The 17,501-nt window shown below is 38.8% G+C and overlaps 2 protein-coding genes across 2 annotated transcripts in view; both read right to left on the bottom strand.

The window, feature by feature from the left end:
• Positions 1–4,995, bottom strand: part of PHTF1 (putative homeodomain transcription factor 1) — a 64,135-nt gene extending 59,140 nt beyond the window's left edge. Inside the window, exons 1-2 of the mRNA XM_006895703.1 lie at positions 4,926–4,995; positions 4,271–4,327 (exon numbers count right to left, since the gene is read on the bottom strand). Coding sequence (XP_006895765.1) covers positions 4,271–4,327; positions 4,926–4,970 — 102 coding nt within the window. The 5' untranslated portion in view covers positions 4,971–4,995. The remainder of the gene's footprint in view (positions 1–4,270; positions 4,328–4,925) is intronic.
• Positions 4,996–7,882: 2,887 nt separating this feature from the next.
• The window catches only part of RSBN1 (round spermatid basic protein 1), a 69,722-nt gene continuing 60,103 nt past the window's right edge, over positions 7,883–17,501 (bottom strand). Inside the window, exons 5-7 of the mRNA XM_006895702.1 lie at positions 14,863–15,030; positions 13,997–14,105; positions 7,883–12,461 (exon numbers count right to left, since the gene is read on the bottom strand). Of these exons, the coding sequence (XP_006895764.1) occupies positions 11,991–12,461; positions 13,997–14,105; positions 14,863–15,030 (748 nt within the window). The 3' untranslated portion in view covers positions 7,883–11,990. The remainder of the gene's footprint in view (positions 12,462–13,996; positions 14,106–14,862; positions 15,031–17,501) is intronic.

The following is a 17,501-nucleotide window of genomic DNA, read 5'->3' as shown; positions in this document are numbered from 1 at the left end:
TGGGAGTGTCAGAGACAGTGCAATTGGCACAGGACAGAGCAGAGTTTAGGGCTGTTGTACATAGGGTCGCTATGAGTCGCAAGCAACTCGACGGCACGTAACAACAACAACAGGCATTAGTTGAGATGCAATAGAGCAGCTACGGCCACTTTGAATCAGTTAATCAAATATTATGCAGGGGATGAAAAACAGAAGAAGAACAGTGTTGCAGTCATAGTCAAAAAGTCAGTATCAAGTTCTATCCTGACAGGGAAGACCTATTATTAAAATTATGCTGATATTTTTTTGCAGCTCCCAAATGAAAAATAAGATTTAGAGTTATAAAACAAAATGCCCTAGAGGGAAGGATTTTGAAACTCTGTCTTACATACTCTGGGCACATGGCCAGGAGGGACCAGTCCTTGGAGAGGGACAGCACATGAAAATAAGACCTAGGATGAGATGGATTGACTCAGTGACTGAAAAAAATGGGATTACGTCTGTCAGAGACAAGATTGACTCGGGGCAGGGTTCAGAGCAAATGTACATAGGGTCACTAGAGTCACAGGTGACTTAACAGCACATAACAACAACAACAACACATCCTACTCCATTTTCCATTAAATATAAATAAATGAGAACTGTACAAAATTTGTGAGACAGTTAGCCAAGTATTAGGGAATTCAAACAGCTTTCTAGCTTACTGGCCTAAAAAGGAAAGCAGTCTCGGTATATTGGTTTTATTTATTTCACTTAAGAGATATAAACATTCAAGTCAATGTGAATTTCAGATTAGGATATTAATTGTATTGCCACCCATATTTGGGTTAAGGGGGAGGAGAAAGTGTTAATAAAAGATCTATACCCAAACAACAAGAATCTGCCATCTTTTCTTCAGACTTTCCAAAGAAGTGAGGCTCTGAATTCACATATCTGAGGTCAACTGAGAGAACACTATGTTGAGCAGCAGGTTTGGTTCCTCAACTTTTCCCCATTCCTCAAGACTATACAATTATATTTGATCACCAGGCAACCTTTGTGTGAATCGACTCCATATCGTCCTGATACCACCACAATCCTGAGTCTGAAATATAAATGATTATTTAATTCTTTCCCTTCTCTATTATAAATCAAAACGGATATCCTGCATTATATATTCGTTTTTGTTGGTTTGCTAGCATGAAATAAATCCCAAGAATGTGCTGAGCTCTAAGAGTAATTGAAGATATACTTAAAAGCCTGAAAACTTTAAGACCATACATACATACTCGAAACCAGTGACTGAGAAAATGGAAAATGAGGGAGTGTAGGGGTTGATGTAAAAGGTGAACTTTAAAAAAAATTGTGGCTATTTACCATAAGAATGCATTTTCAAATCTAAACTTCTAACAACGTTGTTTTTGTTGTTGTTTTTATGTGCCGTCGAGTCGCCTGTGACTCATACCGACCCTATGTACAACAGCCCTAAACTCCGCTCTGTCCTGTGCCAATCGCACTGTCTCTGACACTCCCATCCCAATTATCCCAGTCACTGAATCAATCCAACTCATAGGGGGCCTTCCTCTCCTGCGCCGTCCCACCACCCTCCCAAGCATGATGTCCCTCTCTAAGGATCGGTCTCTCCTCACAACATGTCCAAAGTAAGTTAGACGGAGCCTCAGAATCCTTGCCTCCAAGGAGCCACCCGGTTTAACCCTCTCCAGGACAAATCTGTTTTCCTAGCAGTCCATGGTATTCTCAATACTCTTCTCCAGCACCACAGCTCAAAGGCATCAATTCTCCTTCTATCCTCCTTGGTCATTGTCCAACTCTCTGATACATAACAAGTGATTGCGAAGACCATGGTCTGTATCAGACGCACCTTAGTCCCCAGAGAGACACCACTGCTCTTCAGCACTTTGGAGAGGTCCCTAACAGCAGATTTTCCCATGGCAATGCGCCCTTTAATTTCCTGGCTGCTGGTGCCAAGAGTGTTGACTACGGAGCCAAGCAAACTAAAGCTGTGTACAATCTCAATCTCTTCACCATCCATCCTGATGCTGCCAATTGGTCCAGTGGTGAGAATCTTTGTCTTCTTGACATTGAGCCTCAATCCATATTGGAGGCTGCAGTCCTTGACCCTCTGCAGCAGGCGCTTCAGGTCCTCCTCAGTTTCAGCAAGCAGGGTTGTGTCATCCGCATAACGCAGATTGTTGATAAATCGTCCACCAATCTTGACCCCACATTTCTCCTCATAGAGCCCAGCCTCCCGGATAATCTGTTCTGCATATAGGATGAAAAGGTATGGAGATAGGATGCATCCCTGGCATACGCCCTTCCCAATTTTGAACCATGCAGTGTTCCCTTGCTCTGTTCTGACGACTGCCTCCTGGTCCAAGTATAAGTTTCGCATTAGAATGATCAAGTGTTCTGGGATTCCCATTCTTCTCAGAGTCAGCCACAGTTTGTTATGATCTACACAGTCAAATGCTTTTGCATAGTCAATGAAACAGACAGACATTCCTCTGGTATTCCCTGCTTTCAGCCAAGATCCATCTAATATCAGCTACAATATCTCTAGTACCACGACCCCTTCTGAAACCAGCCTGGGCTTCTGGTAGTTCTCTGTTGATGTGCTGTTCCAGTCGTTTTTGGATAATCTTCAGTAAAATCTTGCTTGCATGTGAAATCAGTGAAATTGTTCTGTAGTTTCCACATTCAGTTGTGTCGCCTTTCTTTGGGATAGGAACAAATATCGATCTCTTCCAGTCAGTTGGCCAAGTGGTCGTTCTCCAGATTTCTTGGCACAACTTGGTGAGCACGTCCAGGGCAGCATCTGTTAACTGAAATATGTCAATTGGTATACCATCTATTCCTGGAGCCTTATTTTTTGCCATGTCCTTCAAAGCAGCCTGAACTTCTTCTTTCATCACCATAGGCTCTTGCTCATATGTTGCTTTTCATGAAATTCTTCTGTGTCTTCCAATTCTTTTCGATACAGTGACTCAGTATATTCCTTCCATCTTCTTTTAATACTTCAGGGATCATTTAATGTTCGGCCGAAAGCATCCTTGATTATAGCAACTCGAGGTTTGAATTTGTTCTTCAGTTCCTTCTGAGGGAGTTCGGCCCTTTTGATTTTCCGACTCCAACTCCTTGCACATTTCATTGTAATATTTTGCTTTGTCATCCCGTGCTGCCTTTTGAAATCTTCTATTCAACTCTTTAGTATCTTGAATTCTTCCCTGTGCTTTGGCTTCTCTGCGCTCCAGTGCAATTTTCAGAGTCTCTTCTGACATCCATTTTGGTCTTTTCTTCTTCTCCTGTCTTTGCAATGACCGTTTGCACTCTTCCTGGATGATACTCTTGATATCCTCCCACAACATTGTACCTGCACTATTATATGGCAAAAACCAGTCATTTGCAGAGAAAGATGAGGCAATCTGATCCTATAAAGATTATTGCCTCAGAAATTTATGGGGCAGTTCTACCCTGTCCTGTAAGGTCAATATGAGTTGAAATTAAGTTCTTAGTTTTGGTTCCCTGTTTTTCGGGGGGGGGGGGGGGCAGGGTGGAGTACCAAAATATCTAACCCACTGGTGCCAAGTTGAGCCCAACTCATAGCAACTCAATTTCTGAGGCTATATATTTTTGCAAGAGGAGACAGACGAACTCCTCTGAAGCAGGAGATAGGTTTGAGAAGCTGACTTTTCAGTTAGTAGCTCATTTCATGAACCATGCCATTAGAGCAGGGAGGTAGGGAAAGAGAGCAGAAGTAAGTATTTGGTGTTCCTGAGTCATTTAAATGGTTATGAACTCAGAACTTAATTACTAACTCAAAAGTTAAAACCCACCCAGAGGCCTCTCAAAAGAAAGGCCTGGTGATCTACTCTGCACACTACTCTGTTGCCATAAGTTGGAATAAACTGAAGGCAACTAGTTTCTATTGTTTTGTTGTCGTGTGTCATTAGAACCAACCCATAGCTGATTCTCCACCAAGTTTTCAGAGGCAGTTTAATCGCACAGGAGTATGTTGTTTTATGCATTTATTTATATGGGACTTTGCTATTTATGTGGACAACTGTTCTCCAATTCATAATAGGATCAATAAGTCCTAATGTCCTAGCATCAAATATCACTTGGCACGTATCATTATGTTCCCACTACTGGGTTTTTTAAAAACTATTCAAAGACTAAAGAAATGTCATACTTGCTGGATAAGACCTGACAGTGCAGATTTTTAAAAAGCATATACAATGATACACCATCCGCATAAATGTGATAAAACGAAGCATGCAAGAAACCAATTTACCTTAATCTGGGTCTGTTCAACTGATTTTTCCCATATCTGCTGATCATATGCGCCAATCTGAAATAGAGAGCAGGCAATTTAAACGATGCAAAGGAAAGCCCCATCTTTAACTCACACATCATAAAAGCTTAGAAACTATTAAATATCAGGATAATATCTGAAACTGATAGTGCTTCTCAGAATAAATATTTCCAAAAACTGTTTCCTTCAAAACTCTAAAGTAGGTGGCTATAAAAGTACTTACACCCAAAACATTTCCGTTAATATTACCTTAAAAAATATTTCCACTTCTTAAGGAAAACTTCAATAGGGAAACTAAAGAGGAATACAAAGGCAATAACAGTTCAATAAGATTGACAGTCCCAATCTGAGCTGTGCTGACAAAGGCTTCCTGTCCTTAAACTTGCAGAATATTGTCCTGGTCGTTATAGATGGAGGCTGCAGGACAGGCTTGAAAATCCTATTCTGGGGCCTGGAACTGGGTTTAAAGACATATTGACCTTGTCCTTGGTTTTCTATTTACTATATTTATGCGGAGGTGGAGAAATATAATATCTGACACTTTCAAACTCAGAAGAAACTAGCGTGACGTTCTTTGAGAAAGCGTTTTTGCACATACTATGGTTTAACATTTTTAAAAAGAAAAAAGATTTACCTTCTTTTGGTACCACGATATAGCATCTCTCTCGTTTGAGGCCATCTGTAACTGCAGCCGGAGAAGGAAATGTCACTGAAAAGAAAGGACAACCAGTTGGTGAGTCCGGTTGTTGAGGGGTTCTCCCAGTTTGGGTACAACTGGAAAAGCGCTGTTCCCGGTCTCTCCATGAGATGCTGTCTGTCTGTGTGGATGTCTGCCACCACCACAAACAAAAAACCTGGCGCAGTGGTGACCGGAGGAACCTCGGTGCGAATGTCTCCGGGGAAGAGGTCGCAGTTGACTTCAGGCCCCTCTTTCCCTCCCGAGAGCCCGGGTCTCACCTGGTGGCCGCAGTCCCACAGTCCGGTGACCCGGGCCTCCCTCCTCAGTGGCCCCGGTCCCGCCGAGGGACGGAAGGCGAGGCGGCCGGCCCGACAGGCGGCATCTTCCCCCTGAGGCGGAGACGCCAGCAGCGGGGCCGTTACCATGGAGACGCCGGAGGCCGCCTAGGGAGAAGGCGGCCGCCCCGTGCCCAGAGGAGGGCAGTCTTTGGCCACAGAAATCGTGCCCTCCAACTCGACTTTGTCAGGGTCACTGAACGGACTACAAAACAAGACAAAGAACAAATTAGGCAAAAAGGGAAATAGTGGAAGAGGTCGTAGCTAGGCCGTCAGGCGAAACTGCAAAAGGCTTTGTACCTAAAAAGGCAGGTGCAAACGGCCCATGGCCGGGGAGGTAACTGCTCCTGGTGCGGCGGGAAGGGAGCGCCCGTCCTTTAGGGAGGGGCCAGGCTGTGACTCAACGGGCCCTGCGGCGGGTCGGGCCCAGCCGACCACCGTGCAGCCCCGCCGCGGCTTCCGCTTTCCGGGTTTGGCTGCGGAGGTGGCTCCGCCCCCTGCCCGGGCCTTACGGTTAAACCTGCGTCCATGCTGAGACGAGCCCCGGGGGCCACCGGCGATCGGGGCCCAGCACACCTACATCGCTCTGCAGTTCTCGACCTCCTCTCGAGGAGTCAGTCCTGAAATTCTGTTAATTTCTTTTGTGTTTCATTATCAGTTGGCCGTGGGCTGTGGGCTCCGTGAGTCTAGAGAATGAGATCTAAAGTGTCACTACTTTTACCAAATGAATGTATGAATTCACTGTCCTGAGATGAAAGTCCTGGGGGCTGCAGACTTAAAGGCTGTCTGAATGCTCAGGGCTAAGGAAGTCGCAAATCCTGAGGGAGTAACAGGAACCTTTTCCTAAATATGAGCGGAAGGTGGCAGCGGGAAAAACTTTCTAGGTTATGTATCCAGGCAAGCTCGTAAGTCAGGAAGAAGGCCTATTTAAAATAACTTAGTAAATTTTTTATGCCACTTTTATGCTCTCTCGAGTTAACTCCCTTTCTTTATTAAGCACTTGACGCCTAGTGGTCATTTCCCTCACCTCACTTGAAGCAGTATTGCCTGGTAAATCTAAAGACAGATAAACCTTATTGAGAGGCACCAGTTGAGAAGCCATAAAGGCGTGAGTAAACTGTCTTACAATCTACAAAATCGACATATGGTCAAAGTGAATATTTTAGCAAGAAGAAAAGCCTATTAAGATAAAACTAACTCTCATTGGGCTTTTTCCCCATGTCACAATTTTACCCACTCATTTTTTATATTGCACACTTTCACAATGTTCCTTCTGCTTTTACTTCTTGACATCGTTTCCCATTCTTAGAACTATTTAGTCTTGTTGGGGTTAAATGAACAAATTTAGAAAATGAATGAGGGGAAACACAGCCATCCTTAAATGAAAATGTGTATTTGCATACCTAAATATTTGCTTAAAGATCTAAAATTACATTAACAAAAATACTTTGTTGTTAAATATTTTGTTTCAAAAGAAACTTTGAAGGGAAGGAATGAAGGAACAGAAGTAGTTAAAAGTTGTAAGCCCTCTTCTCAGGATCCCTTTAAAAACTTTATTACTAGGTTGCCAGTGAAACAAAGAATGGAGTTTAAACTTAGAACTGCTCCCACCAATTAGCTTGACCATGGCACATGATTCAGCCAACCAAACCTGTTTTCTCACCTATGTTAGAGGTAAATTACCTGTCTAATGAAGCTTTAAGGAAATCTGCCTTCATTTAAAGTGCCTTGCCTGCCGTAATTACACAATGGTAGTTTCCTCCCTTTTACTTTGCCAATCAGAACTCAAGAATTGTCACTGTTAGTGCATGTACCTTAAAGAGAAGTTCATGTGAACAAAAACAGAGGAAACCCCATTATGTGTCTCAATGATATTACAATATAGGTGCCATTTGTATTACATGTCTTTCCAGAGATATCCCTAGCCAAAAAACCTGTTCTCTCATAAGCAGCATGTAAGCCAATTTAAGTAGCAGCAGCATACATAACTGCCATAAATGCCAAATAAAATTTTTCTTTTCTCAAACTTGCATCTCAGTATTGATGGAATTTTACCCTTTTAACATCTGTGCCCTTTTCTTCAGGTAAGAAAAATCAAGAGTTTTCAAAAATATTAGGGACAGGGGAGCTCTGGTGGCCTAGTGGCAAGAAGCTGCAACTACAATCCCAGAGGTGCACGGTTCGAATCCAACAGATGCTCTGCCGGGGAAGGAGGGGCAATCTCCTCCTGTACCAGTCAGATCTGATTTGACAGTACATGCACACAAAAATAATTTTTAAAAAAATATTAGGGACTATAGAGGGAATAAGGACCTATAGTGCAGTGGTTAAGTGTGTGCCTGCTAACTATAACATCAGAGGTTTGAACTCACTAGCCAGGAGAAAAAAAATGGATGTCCACTCCCTCTTGTAAAAATTACAAACCCTACTGGGCGGCTCTACTCTGTCCTAAGGGTCACTGTGAGTTGGAATTGACTTGAAGCATAGAACACTGAAGGGAATAAATAAACCTCTAAAACAGGTTCTGGATAATTAGAATTCATATTATATGTATATTCATGTGTGATGAAACATCAGTAAAGGACAAATCAGACTTTGTTTATTAAAAAAATACTTTACAGGGAAAAAAAACCTCTATGCATTCCATTGTCCTATTTTACAAAGAAATAGCTTAACAATTTAAACACACTTAGACAGCTACAAAAAAAGCACTGTGTTAAAAGGATTATTATTCACACAAATTGAGATTTAAGACTATTCATTAAAAACTTTTTTAAAACACGTGTTAATGTCAATAAACAAACTAAGGCCACACAACGCAAATAGTCCACCAGGCAAATTATACATTTCATCTATATGCAAAGACCTCTTAGATAAATTAAAGCCACAGGAAAAAAGTCTTAGCTGCCAATCAAAATGGAGTTTAGTCACAGAAAACACTATTACATGAAAATTTACAACATGTGATAGAAGTATACATAAGTATTTCTTTAGAGAGAATTGAAAGTGCGATATTAAGAGATGGTGGTCTCTTCAACTACATGCACAAGTGGATCCTAAAAAACGTATGAAGCAAATGGAAGGCCATAATATTCATGGAGAGATACTTGCTTTAAAGCAACAAACTTGCAGGTTTGAGGATATGTCCCTTAGGTGTTAAAGAAAAAAATGTATCTTGTGCATTCCTCTACCTACTGCATGACCAATAAATAGGTACAATTTGTTTTAAAAAGATCAAAACCTAGCAAAAATGTGAACTCCTGACATGTGCTAGTGAAAAGGGTTTTTTTGGTAATCTTTATAAAATAGACAAGACTCAATTATCCTAAAGGTATAAATGTAAATTAAACTTTTAATGGTAAATATAGATGAAAATATTATGAGTTACTATTAATGATTAAGAACATATTCAGCAAGGGCTTTCTTGGATTTTAGAGTCATGTTCCTATATTAGCTTGCATTATAGATAAGAGTATTTATAGAGGGAAAGGAAATAAGTCTTCCCAGGGATTAAGTGTGAACTTTATGCCTATTAAAAATGAGGCAAGATATCTTTTCCTATGGTTTAGTAAAGAACAGTATTTAGTAAGCTCCATTTTGGCCCCTGTAAGTGTCTGTTAATCAACTGATGTTCCAACTATATTTAAAGGAAAACAGCACTCAAAAGGTTTTTTTTCATTTAAAAAAGCAAAGCATCACTTAAGTTCTAAGTCTTGAATAAGCAAATTAAAAGTATAATCACATCTAGGAGTTCATATTTAAAAAGTTAAAAACTTTGGAGGAGGAACTAATACAATAGGGTTTTATTATTATTGCTTTATGAATTTGGGATACCTCATGAGTTAGAATCTTAACAGCCTATCTTGGTAATCACAGAATGACTTCTAGGGTGGGGGAAGACTTTTTAAATAGATACCATAAAATCATCATAGTTGTTAACTAAGTTAGGAATTCTCATTTACTGGGTCCTTTCCATAAGCACATTTTAAAAACATCCCTCAGCTCCACAAAATACTAAAAATTATAGCCACATTCTGCAAGTAATCTCAAAGAGTTGGCACAACAGATGATATTACCAAAAGGAAGATCAGCTTAAATTTCAGTTACAACTGCACTGCCATCACTACTTTACAAATCAGAAGATGCCAAATTGCTCCATGCCTCACTCCACCAAACCAAGTAATTTAATGATTTAGAAAAATTGCAATCATTGTATCACTAAACTAGGATACATCTTTGAAAGCAGTACAAAACTCAAAATTGCCACTTTTATATTAATCAGTCTTTAAAGCATGCTATTAAAATCTAATACTCACATGGACATTCAGATTTTTCAGATACATTACTAGCTAAATGTTTCTCTCTCCATTCTATTGCAATTCTAACATACAATGAATTTATTAGTACATGATTTTAAACATTTTTATACTCCTTTAATGTGTTTATATTGGAGGTGAGGGTAAATGCTTTCTAAGAGGAAAATAGGGATTAGCATTTGATTGTAAGGTCTTTGCAGATCCGCTGGTTCCTGAGTGATAATACACAGTGCTGGCTGTCAGGAAACAGTCTCCTTGTTTATTAGCAATGACCAGCTTAGATGACAGATGGCATCTGCTGGATGGCAAGTGGGAGATGGGGGAATTGGGTCTTGGAAGACAATAAAAAATAAAAAGAGTTTTTGCTTTAACAACCTTGCTCTTCATGATTATTTTAAAAAGCAAATGTTGCCTGAGAAGAATTTTACTTTGTACAGCCTGGTAAAGCTCTATGAAATTCTTCTGGACAGAAAAACAAAACCAAAAAATAACCCAAACCACACACGTTGTGATAAATCCCTTCTCCCAAAAAATAAAAACAAAACACCCTCAAAGGCAGGTTCCCTTAAAAACTAGTCTTGATAAACTAGAATTTACCCTAGAATTTGTACCCAAGATTTAAAAACACCCCTGCAATAATCACATTATCTTTCATACCATTCTAATTACCTTATTTACAAAGATAACTAAAACCAACATCACTTCCAATTCATAAATGGTTTACATCGAAATGTTTCTCTATTTGTCTTCATCCTTTGTAACAAAGAATACATACATATACATATATATATGGAATAATACAGATTCTAACTAATCACTGCAGTATTTGCTGATGGTTACTTTTCTATTGGTTTACACAGTGACCTCTATACTTTTCTAATATGCATTTAACTACACAACAATATTGCACAAAGTAATATTTATATAAGATTTAACCTATTTCAGAATCTTTTAGAGAAAAATTCATATTTGATAGTTCAAAAGATGCAGCTAATTTTTCATGGTGGCAGACATAATAAAGCAGCATCTTCTCTTTTCTTTGCCTATGTTAATGTAAAAATGTTCCTAATCTCATCCTCCAGGAAAAAAAACAAAACTTCAAATTGCACTATAACCAGGTAGATAACAAGAATCTGGTCTTAGGTGTGGGGAATACTCTTCCTTTAATAAATCAAAGGCCTATTGTGTCAACTAAGAGAAAGTGAAATATGTATCACTGACATTCTAAAATAATAGAAAGTTAAGACCACACTAGCTTTAAGCAGTGCCTTAAAAAATAATTAGTACTCAGGCACAAGCATTAGACTACCTGAAACTCTAGGATCAAGTCTAGTGCCATAATCCTTGTTAGAGAGTAGCAAGTTGTAAATAAAACCCAGGTATTTACCTGTTAAAATTATAAGTGTATCAACAGTGAATTTTTCTTTGAAGAGCATGATGCCAGATAACAAGAATGGTGTTTCCAAAGTTTGGTGCTGAGAATATGGCAACCTCATGAAATACTGTTATTGTTAAGCTTGATTGATACTCATGAGCGTTTAGGAAGCTAAAGGATCCACACAGTATGTGAGGATGCTAGGAAGCAGAACAATAGAGTATCATGTCAGCATTATCTCTTTTACTCAAAATATGTTCTACTGTTACCATATTATTCCAGAAGAGATTAATGAACCACAAATAATGAATGACTGAGGACTATTCATCTTTAGATTTTTTTTAATTGAAATATCCACTGGGTTTCAAATAACAGATAAAAAAAAAGGAAAAAAAAGACGTTTGGATCAGAAAGTGCTGTGCTTTCTCTTTTGTTAAAAAACTGTAGAGTCACTGATTTTCCTTAGAAACTTGCTCTTTGTGGTTGTTTCAAATGAATTATGTACTTGCCCATGTAAAAGATGCAGAACTCCTTCCTGCATCCTATACCATTTTCACTGAAGAAACTGAACATGTGTCAAAAGACACAATACTAACTCAAAAATCTCATCTTCTATCAAAAAAAACAGCAAATATGGCATGAGACAGGGCAAGATAAAACTTGAGGGAAGTAAATAATTTACCAAATAAGAATCTGTTATTCCAGAGAATTCTCATTTTGATTTGAAGAAGAGATTGAATTGTTACCTCACACCTTAAAACACAAAGTAGCAGCAGACCCACTATTACATACTGTACTAACGGGATAAGATACAACTCTTTAACTTTGCATAATCTGTGTAAAAAAGATATGCTTGACATTTGTGGAATGTCATTTCTCTTTATAGAATTATAGGCAAGATTTCTCCAATAAAACTTAACTTAAGCCAGTTATAAAACTATAACTTCACATCAAAATTTAAAAAAGTTAAAAAATGTGTCTGAATATATACATATCACACAGGAGTGTTTGAATGTTCCTGCAGATTATGCTGCTGGTCAGATTCCAGTCTACTTTCCACTTTCAAAACTGGAACAGGCTGAGCAATCTGATCTTGGGGCAGTTTAAGTTCTGATGAAGAAGGGCAGGACGATGAAGTTGTCAAAAGCTGCATGTCTGTGCACGCTTCTTCAGATTCCGTTTTTATCCTTATATACTGGGAGTCAACATCTAATTCTCGCTTTCCAGTTAAACTACAGTCCATGTTAGAAGTGCCTTCTGTGTTTTGGGTGCTTTCCACAACAGGGTGGTACTGCTTAAGCCTTATATGCCAGGCTAAACTGCACACTGCTGACACTGTTTTGAACTGATGAATGACATTTCTAGGGATGAAGTAGATATCATTGTCGCACAACTGAATTCTAGCATAACGAATGCCTTCGCGCCTCATTTGGTTTAGTTTTGCTTCATCCACCCACTGTACACACTGAAGAGAGGAAAAAAAAGATACATGGTGCTTAAAATAAATACACTGTTATTTAATTAAGTAAAATAATTAGCACAGGAAAATAATGGGGCCAAATGTATATTACAACAATAATGAAAATATAGTTAAGCAATACCAAATAGAATGCCAAAACCCACTGCCATTCAGCAAAGTCTGACTCATAGTGACCCTCCATCAGGTTTCCAAGACCGTAAGTCTTAATGGGAAGACACCACCCATCTTTCTCTAGCAGAGCAGCTGGTAACCTTGAACAGTCAACCTACTGGTTAGCAGAACAACATGCTACACACTATGCCACCACAGCTGCTTAAATGGAACACAAATTATAAGAATATGTATTTTCTGTGATGCTTAGGAAACATTTTCTCTCATATTTTATACTCTAATGAATAATAAAATAGGAAGAAATTTGCTGGCACAGTGATTAAGAGTGCATGGCTGCTAACCAAAAAAATCCTTTTTGTTTTTTAACCCACCAGCCACCACACAAGAGAAAAAATGTTTGCTTCCATAATGATTTACAATCTACTCCAGAGGATTGCTCTAAGTGGGAATCTACTCCATGACACACAATAAGAAATAACAAAATAAGATTAGCCTTTTCTGTAGTAAACTATTTTTCAGTTTTGAGTTTTACTGTTGTTATCATGTGTTTACAGGAATGGAAGGCATGCTGAAATCCAGGGGAAATTTTAGGGAGGAGTAGTATGAACTTTGATAGTTATATATGTATGTTCTAAATGGACTCAGGTGGCAAGATTCTGGCGGCCCATTTTTCAGATTCACCTGATTATAAAGGTCTCCACCAGGAGTAACATATACCACAACTAGGAGAGCAGTTTTCTAAGAAACCAGGAGAGCAGTTTTCTAAGAAACCAGAGAGGATGAAAATGTTTCTAAGGAATATATGTCCCACAGATCGCAAAAGAGTCAAGGTGGCTCATGAGATGGGTCAACTAAACATGTATTTCAAAGCACAGCTAATAGCAATATTCTTCTCTATACACTGTTGTGTGTTGTGGAGTTGGAAATGACTCAAAGCTGACCCTCCCGCAAGTTTTCAGAGGCAGTGTATCACAGAGGAGATTGCCCCTCTTTTTCCTGTGAGGTAGCTGGTAGATTCAAACTGCATACCTTTGCACTGGCAGAGCAATTCTTTACCACTAAGTCATCAGAGCTCCCCTTGCTATGTGTAGAAGGCATTTTATCTTTTCCTTCAGTACTCTTTGACCTTTTGTAGGCAAAGGTAAACAGTACACCTATCCATCATCAGAACTGACTAATCTCGGTCTTGTAATCATCCTAGGCCAATATGCCATCCCAAAGACTAAAGGGACCTCAAAAGCATTCTGCTTCGCATTCTCTGCTTTAAATGATTTTCAGTATCCTTCCCTCCCTAACCTCTCCACTAACCTATGTGTCCAAATATAAGAGAAACAGCAAAATAAATTTAGGACAGCTATTTCTTTCCAAGAACTCATTAAACTAGTCATTAAAAAGTTAAGCATTATTACCTGGGAAACTGGAGGTTCATGAAGGTCTAACTGAAGTCTCTGTACAACATCAGTAAAATCCTCAGCATGAAAACAAATCACGTCTTTGGTTATGCGAGGTTGATCACTCCTAAGATTAACAAAATTAAGGTTTTAGAACAAGCATCTCAGAATGAAAAATGATGAAAACAGTCTTCCTGATTCTAGAATTGATACATCTAGCACTGGATCAGATGCATAGCAACTAAACACTGAGTATATGTTTACTTTCTTAATCAACTTTTTAAAAAAGCCAAAGCCCAAAGAGAACAAAGGTGACAAGAAAAAAACACCAAAAACAAAAACACGTGAAAATCAGATTAGTTGTAGCAAAATTGAAAATGGCAAAAAACAAATACTTCTATTCTGAATTGGGTGTATTTGTAGTACTCCCACAACTCTGCACCACCATCTTCACAGTACCAATAAAGGCGGCAGTGGAGAGAACAGGTCTCACCCAAATTATCATTACTACACTTTCTAGTTTAAAAAAGAAAAAAAAATTGGAATAATCTTTAAATTGAAACAATCACTGTCAAGCCATGACTTAATTTTACTTTTAAAAAAGTAATACAGAATACATACAATAACCATATACACTCCATCTATAAATGTTACATATATGTGTATGTCTATATATGTACATATGCACATATATACACAGACACAGAGAAGGGAGAGAAAAGCGAATGCTCCATAGAACCTAAATATGAAAAACAAGCAAAATACACTTTTTAAGTACATTAACCTCTACATTTTAAACTATATTATATCCTAAGTTTTTTAAAGGTATCTACATTTTCTTAGATAATGTTAGCTAATGTTGCAATTAAAGTTGGTGAACTTACCATTCACCAAACTGGACAGCTTTCAAAACCCCAACAGCAGCCGTACTCTGCCAGTCAAACCCCTGACCTACATGATCAGCATGAGCTCTTGTCCTATCTTCAAAGAGAACTTCACGGGGTTCACTGGTCCGAGGTAGGTACTGGAGATTTTTTATTTCATTCATTGATCTAGAGTTCATGGCATTGTGAAAGGAAAGGAAAAGAAAGACAATTCTTTTAAAAAATATTTTTTAAAATTCAGTGGGTTTGATTACTGCCATTTAACACACTAGACTGTAAATCTTAATGTGAATATGAGGACCATTCTCTCACTGTAGGCCATTAAGTAAAAACTACATTTTTTTTATAAGTTGCTGTTGTTATTGTTGATTGTCTTCAAGTTGAACACAACTCATATTGACTGTATGAACTAAAGGCCTTAAGCCTCTCTACAATTATCGACATTTATCAAAGTTCATAGAGTTTCCAGAGGCATGTTGTTTAGGAAGTAGATGCCACTCCTGCTTCCAATTTTTTTATAAGACTCAACTGTAATGTTTGAATCTGTAAAATTTAGTTGTCTAGCAAAAGAAATACAAGTCAAACTTTAAGACCGTCAACTTCTTGTTCAACACGACAAATTAAGTACCTATATGATTTTCTCTTCCATACTAAAATGAAAGTAAAAGTTTTCAAACTAACATGGGAGTATTGAGAAGTAGTTATGAGGTGATGGATGGAGGTACAGATAAAACAAAATTAATCATAAGCTGACAACTTCATATTGGGTGATGAGTACCAAGGAGATTATCATGTAATTCTATGTACTGCCACCTGCTATTGGAGTCACAGGCCTGGCAGCAGAGAGCGCCAGTACAAGGGTACTCTGTAAGCCTGGTTGTTTTTATTGTTTGCTCTTGAGGGTACAATAATTATCAGACAGCTTCGTGTATTGGGAGAGTAATCTGCATGTTGCTACTTATTTTATAGCTTAAATAGGCATGTGCTTGCTCATTGATGTACTCAGTTGTCTCTCAGTTTGCTACAAGGAAGTGACCTTCAGGTTGCTGTAAGCTGGAAGTTATGCCACTGATATTTCAAATACCAGCAGGGTTACCCACGGTAAACAGGTCTCTGCAGAGCTGCCAAATCCAGACAGACTTAAGCAGCGGAACTGGTCATACCTTTCTGAAACAACAGGTCTTGAACATCCTATGAATGTTATTGTTTTTGTTGTCGTGTTACATACAATCAAGTCAGAATCGACTCATAAGTGACCCTGCAGTAGGGGTTTTTTTTTGTTTGTTTTTTGGTGTTTTTTAAAATTAATTTCAATGAACATCTACAGAGATTTTGGACTTCCATTCCTTTATTGTTACACTTGTCTCCCCAGCCACCCTACCCCCACCCTACCTGCAGTAGGTTTCCAGAGGCAGTAAACTGCTCTGGAGGAGATAGCCCATCCTTCTCCTGCAGAGCAGCTCGTGGATTCAAACCACATACCTTTGGAATTGTAGTGTGGCTTTTTACCACTAGGCCACCACAGCCCACTTACAAACAACCGAGAACAACAAAAAAACCCACAAGAACCAGAAGAACACTACTAAAATATTGCTACAAGGAGAGATAGAGCCCTTAGGTAAAATCACAAAAAAGAGGAACAGCTGCAAACTTCTATTAATAAAAGAAATGTATCTACAACCAGGAGAAGATAAAACAGATGAATGGGACCTTCTAAGAATCAAATCCCTATGCACATCCAAAAACTTCACCAACAGGGTAAAAAGGGAAGCCACCGACTGGGAAAAAGTATTTGGTAATGACATATCAGATAAGGGACTTACATCCAGAATTTATAAAATACTTGAGCACCACAACAAGATAAAGGTAAATAATCCAATAGAAAAAATGGGCACAGGATATGAACAGACACTTCACCGAAGACGACATTCAGATGGCCAACAAGCACATGAAGAAATGTTCAAAATCCCTACCTCTAAGAGAGATGCAAATCAAAACAACTATGAGATATCATCCCACACCAGTAAGAATAGCAAAATTTAACAGAACAGCAAGCAACAAATGCTGGAGAGGGTGTGGAGAAACTGCAACTCTTATTCACTGTTGGTGGGAGTGTAAAACGGTCCAACTACTGTGGAAGGCAAGAATGGTGCTTTCTCAAAAAGTTGCAAATAGAGATTCCATTTGACCCAGCAATTCCACTACTGGGAATATACCCCAAAGAGACCATAATTGATATCCAAGCAGATATATGCACACCCATGTTTACTGCGGCTTTGTTCACAATAGTAAAGAATTGGAAACAACCTAAGTGCCAAGCAACAAATGAATGGATAGAGAAGCTGTGGTATATACTCACACAATGGAATACTATGCTGCACTGAAAAACAAGGAACACATGCAATATTCTTCAAAATGGGTGACTCTGGAGGACATTATGCTGCGTGAAGTATCTCAGTCACAAAAGGACAAATACTGCATGATACCACTGTTGTAAAACAGGACTGATTTCGGGGCCGGGGGGAAAATGAGAAAGATGGGTTCAATAATGTATACTGCACTGAAACAGATGAGGGAGAAAACTGTTTAAAAGGGATATGTGATTAAGTATTTTTGTCATGACAGGAGTCCAGAGAAAA

The sequence above is a fragment of the Elephantulus edwardii genome, unplaced genomic scaffold (genome assembly GCF_000299155.1).
Source record: "Elephantulus edwardii isolate Elephantulus edwardi_28Jun2011 unplaced genomic scaffold, EleEdw1.0 scaffold00174, whole genome shotgun sequence".
In the NCBI taxonomy this organism is placed as follows: domain Eukaryota; kingdom Metazoa; phylum Chordata; class Mammalia; order Macroscelidea; family Macroscelididae; genus Elephantulus; species Elephantulus edwardii.
The sequence above is the reverse complement of the archived record's forward strand: the minus strand, read 5'-3'. Positions and strand labels throughout refer to the sequence as shown.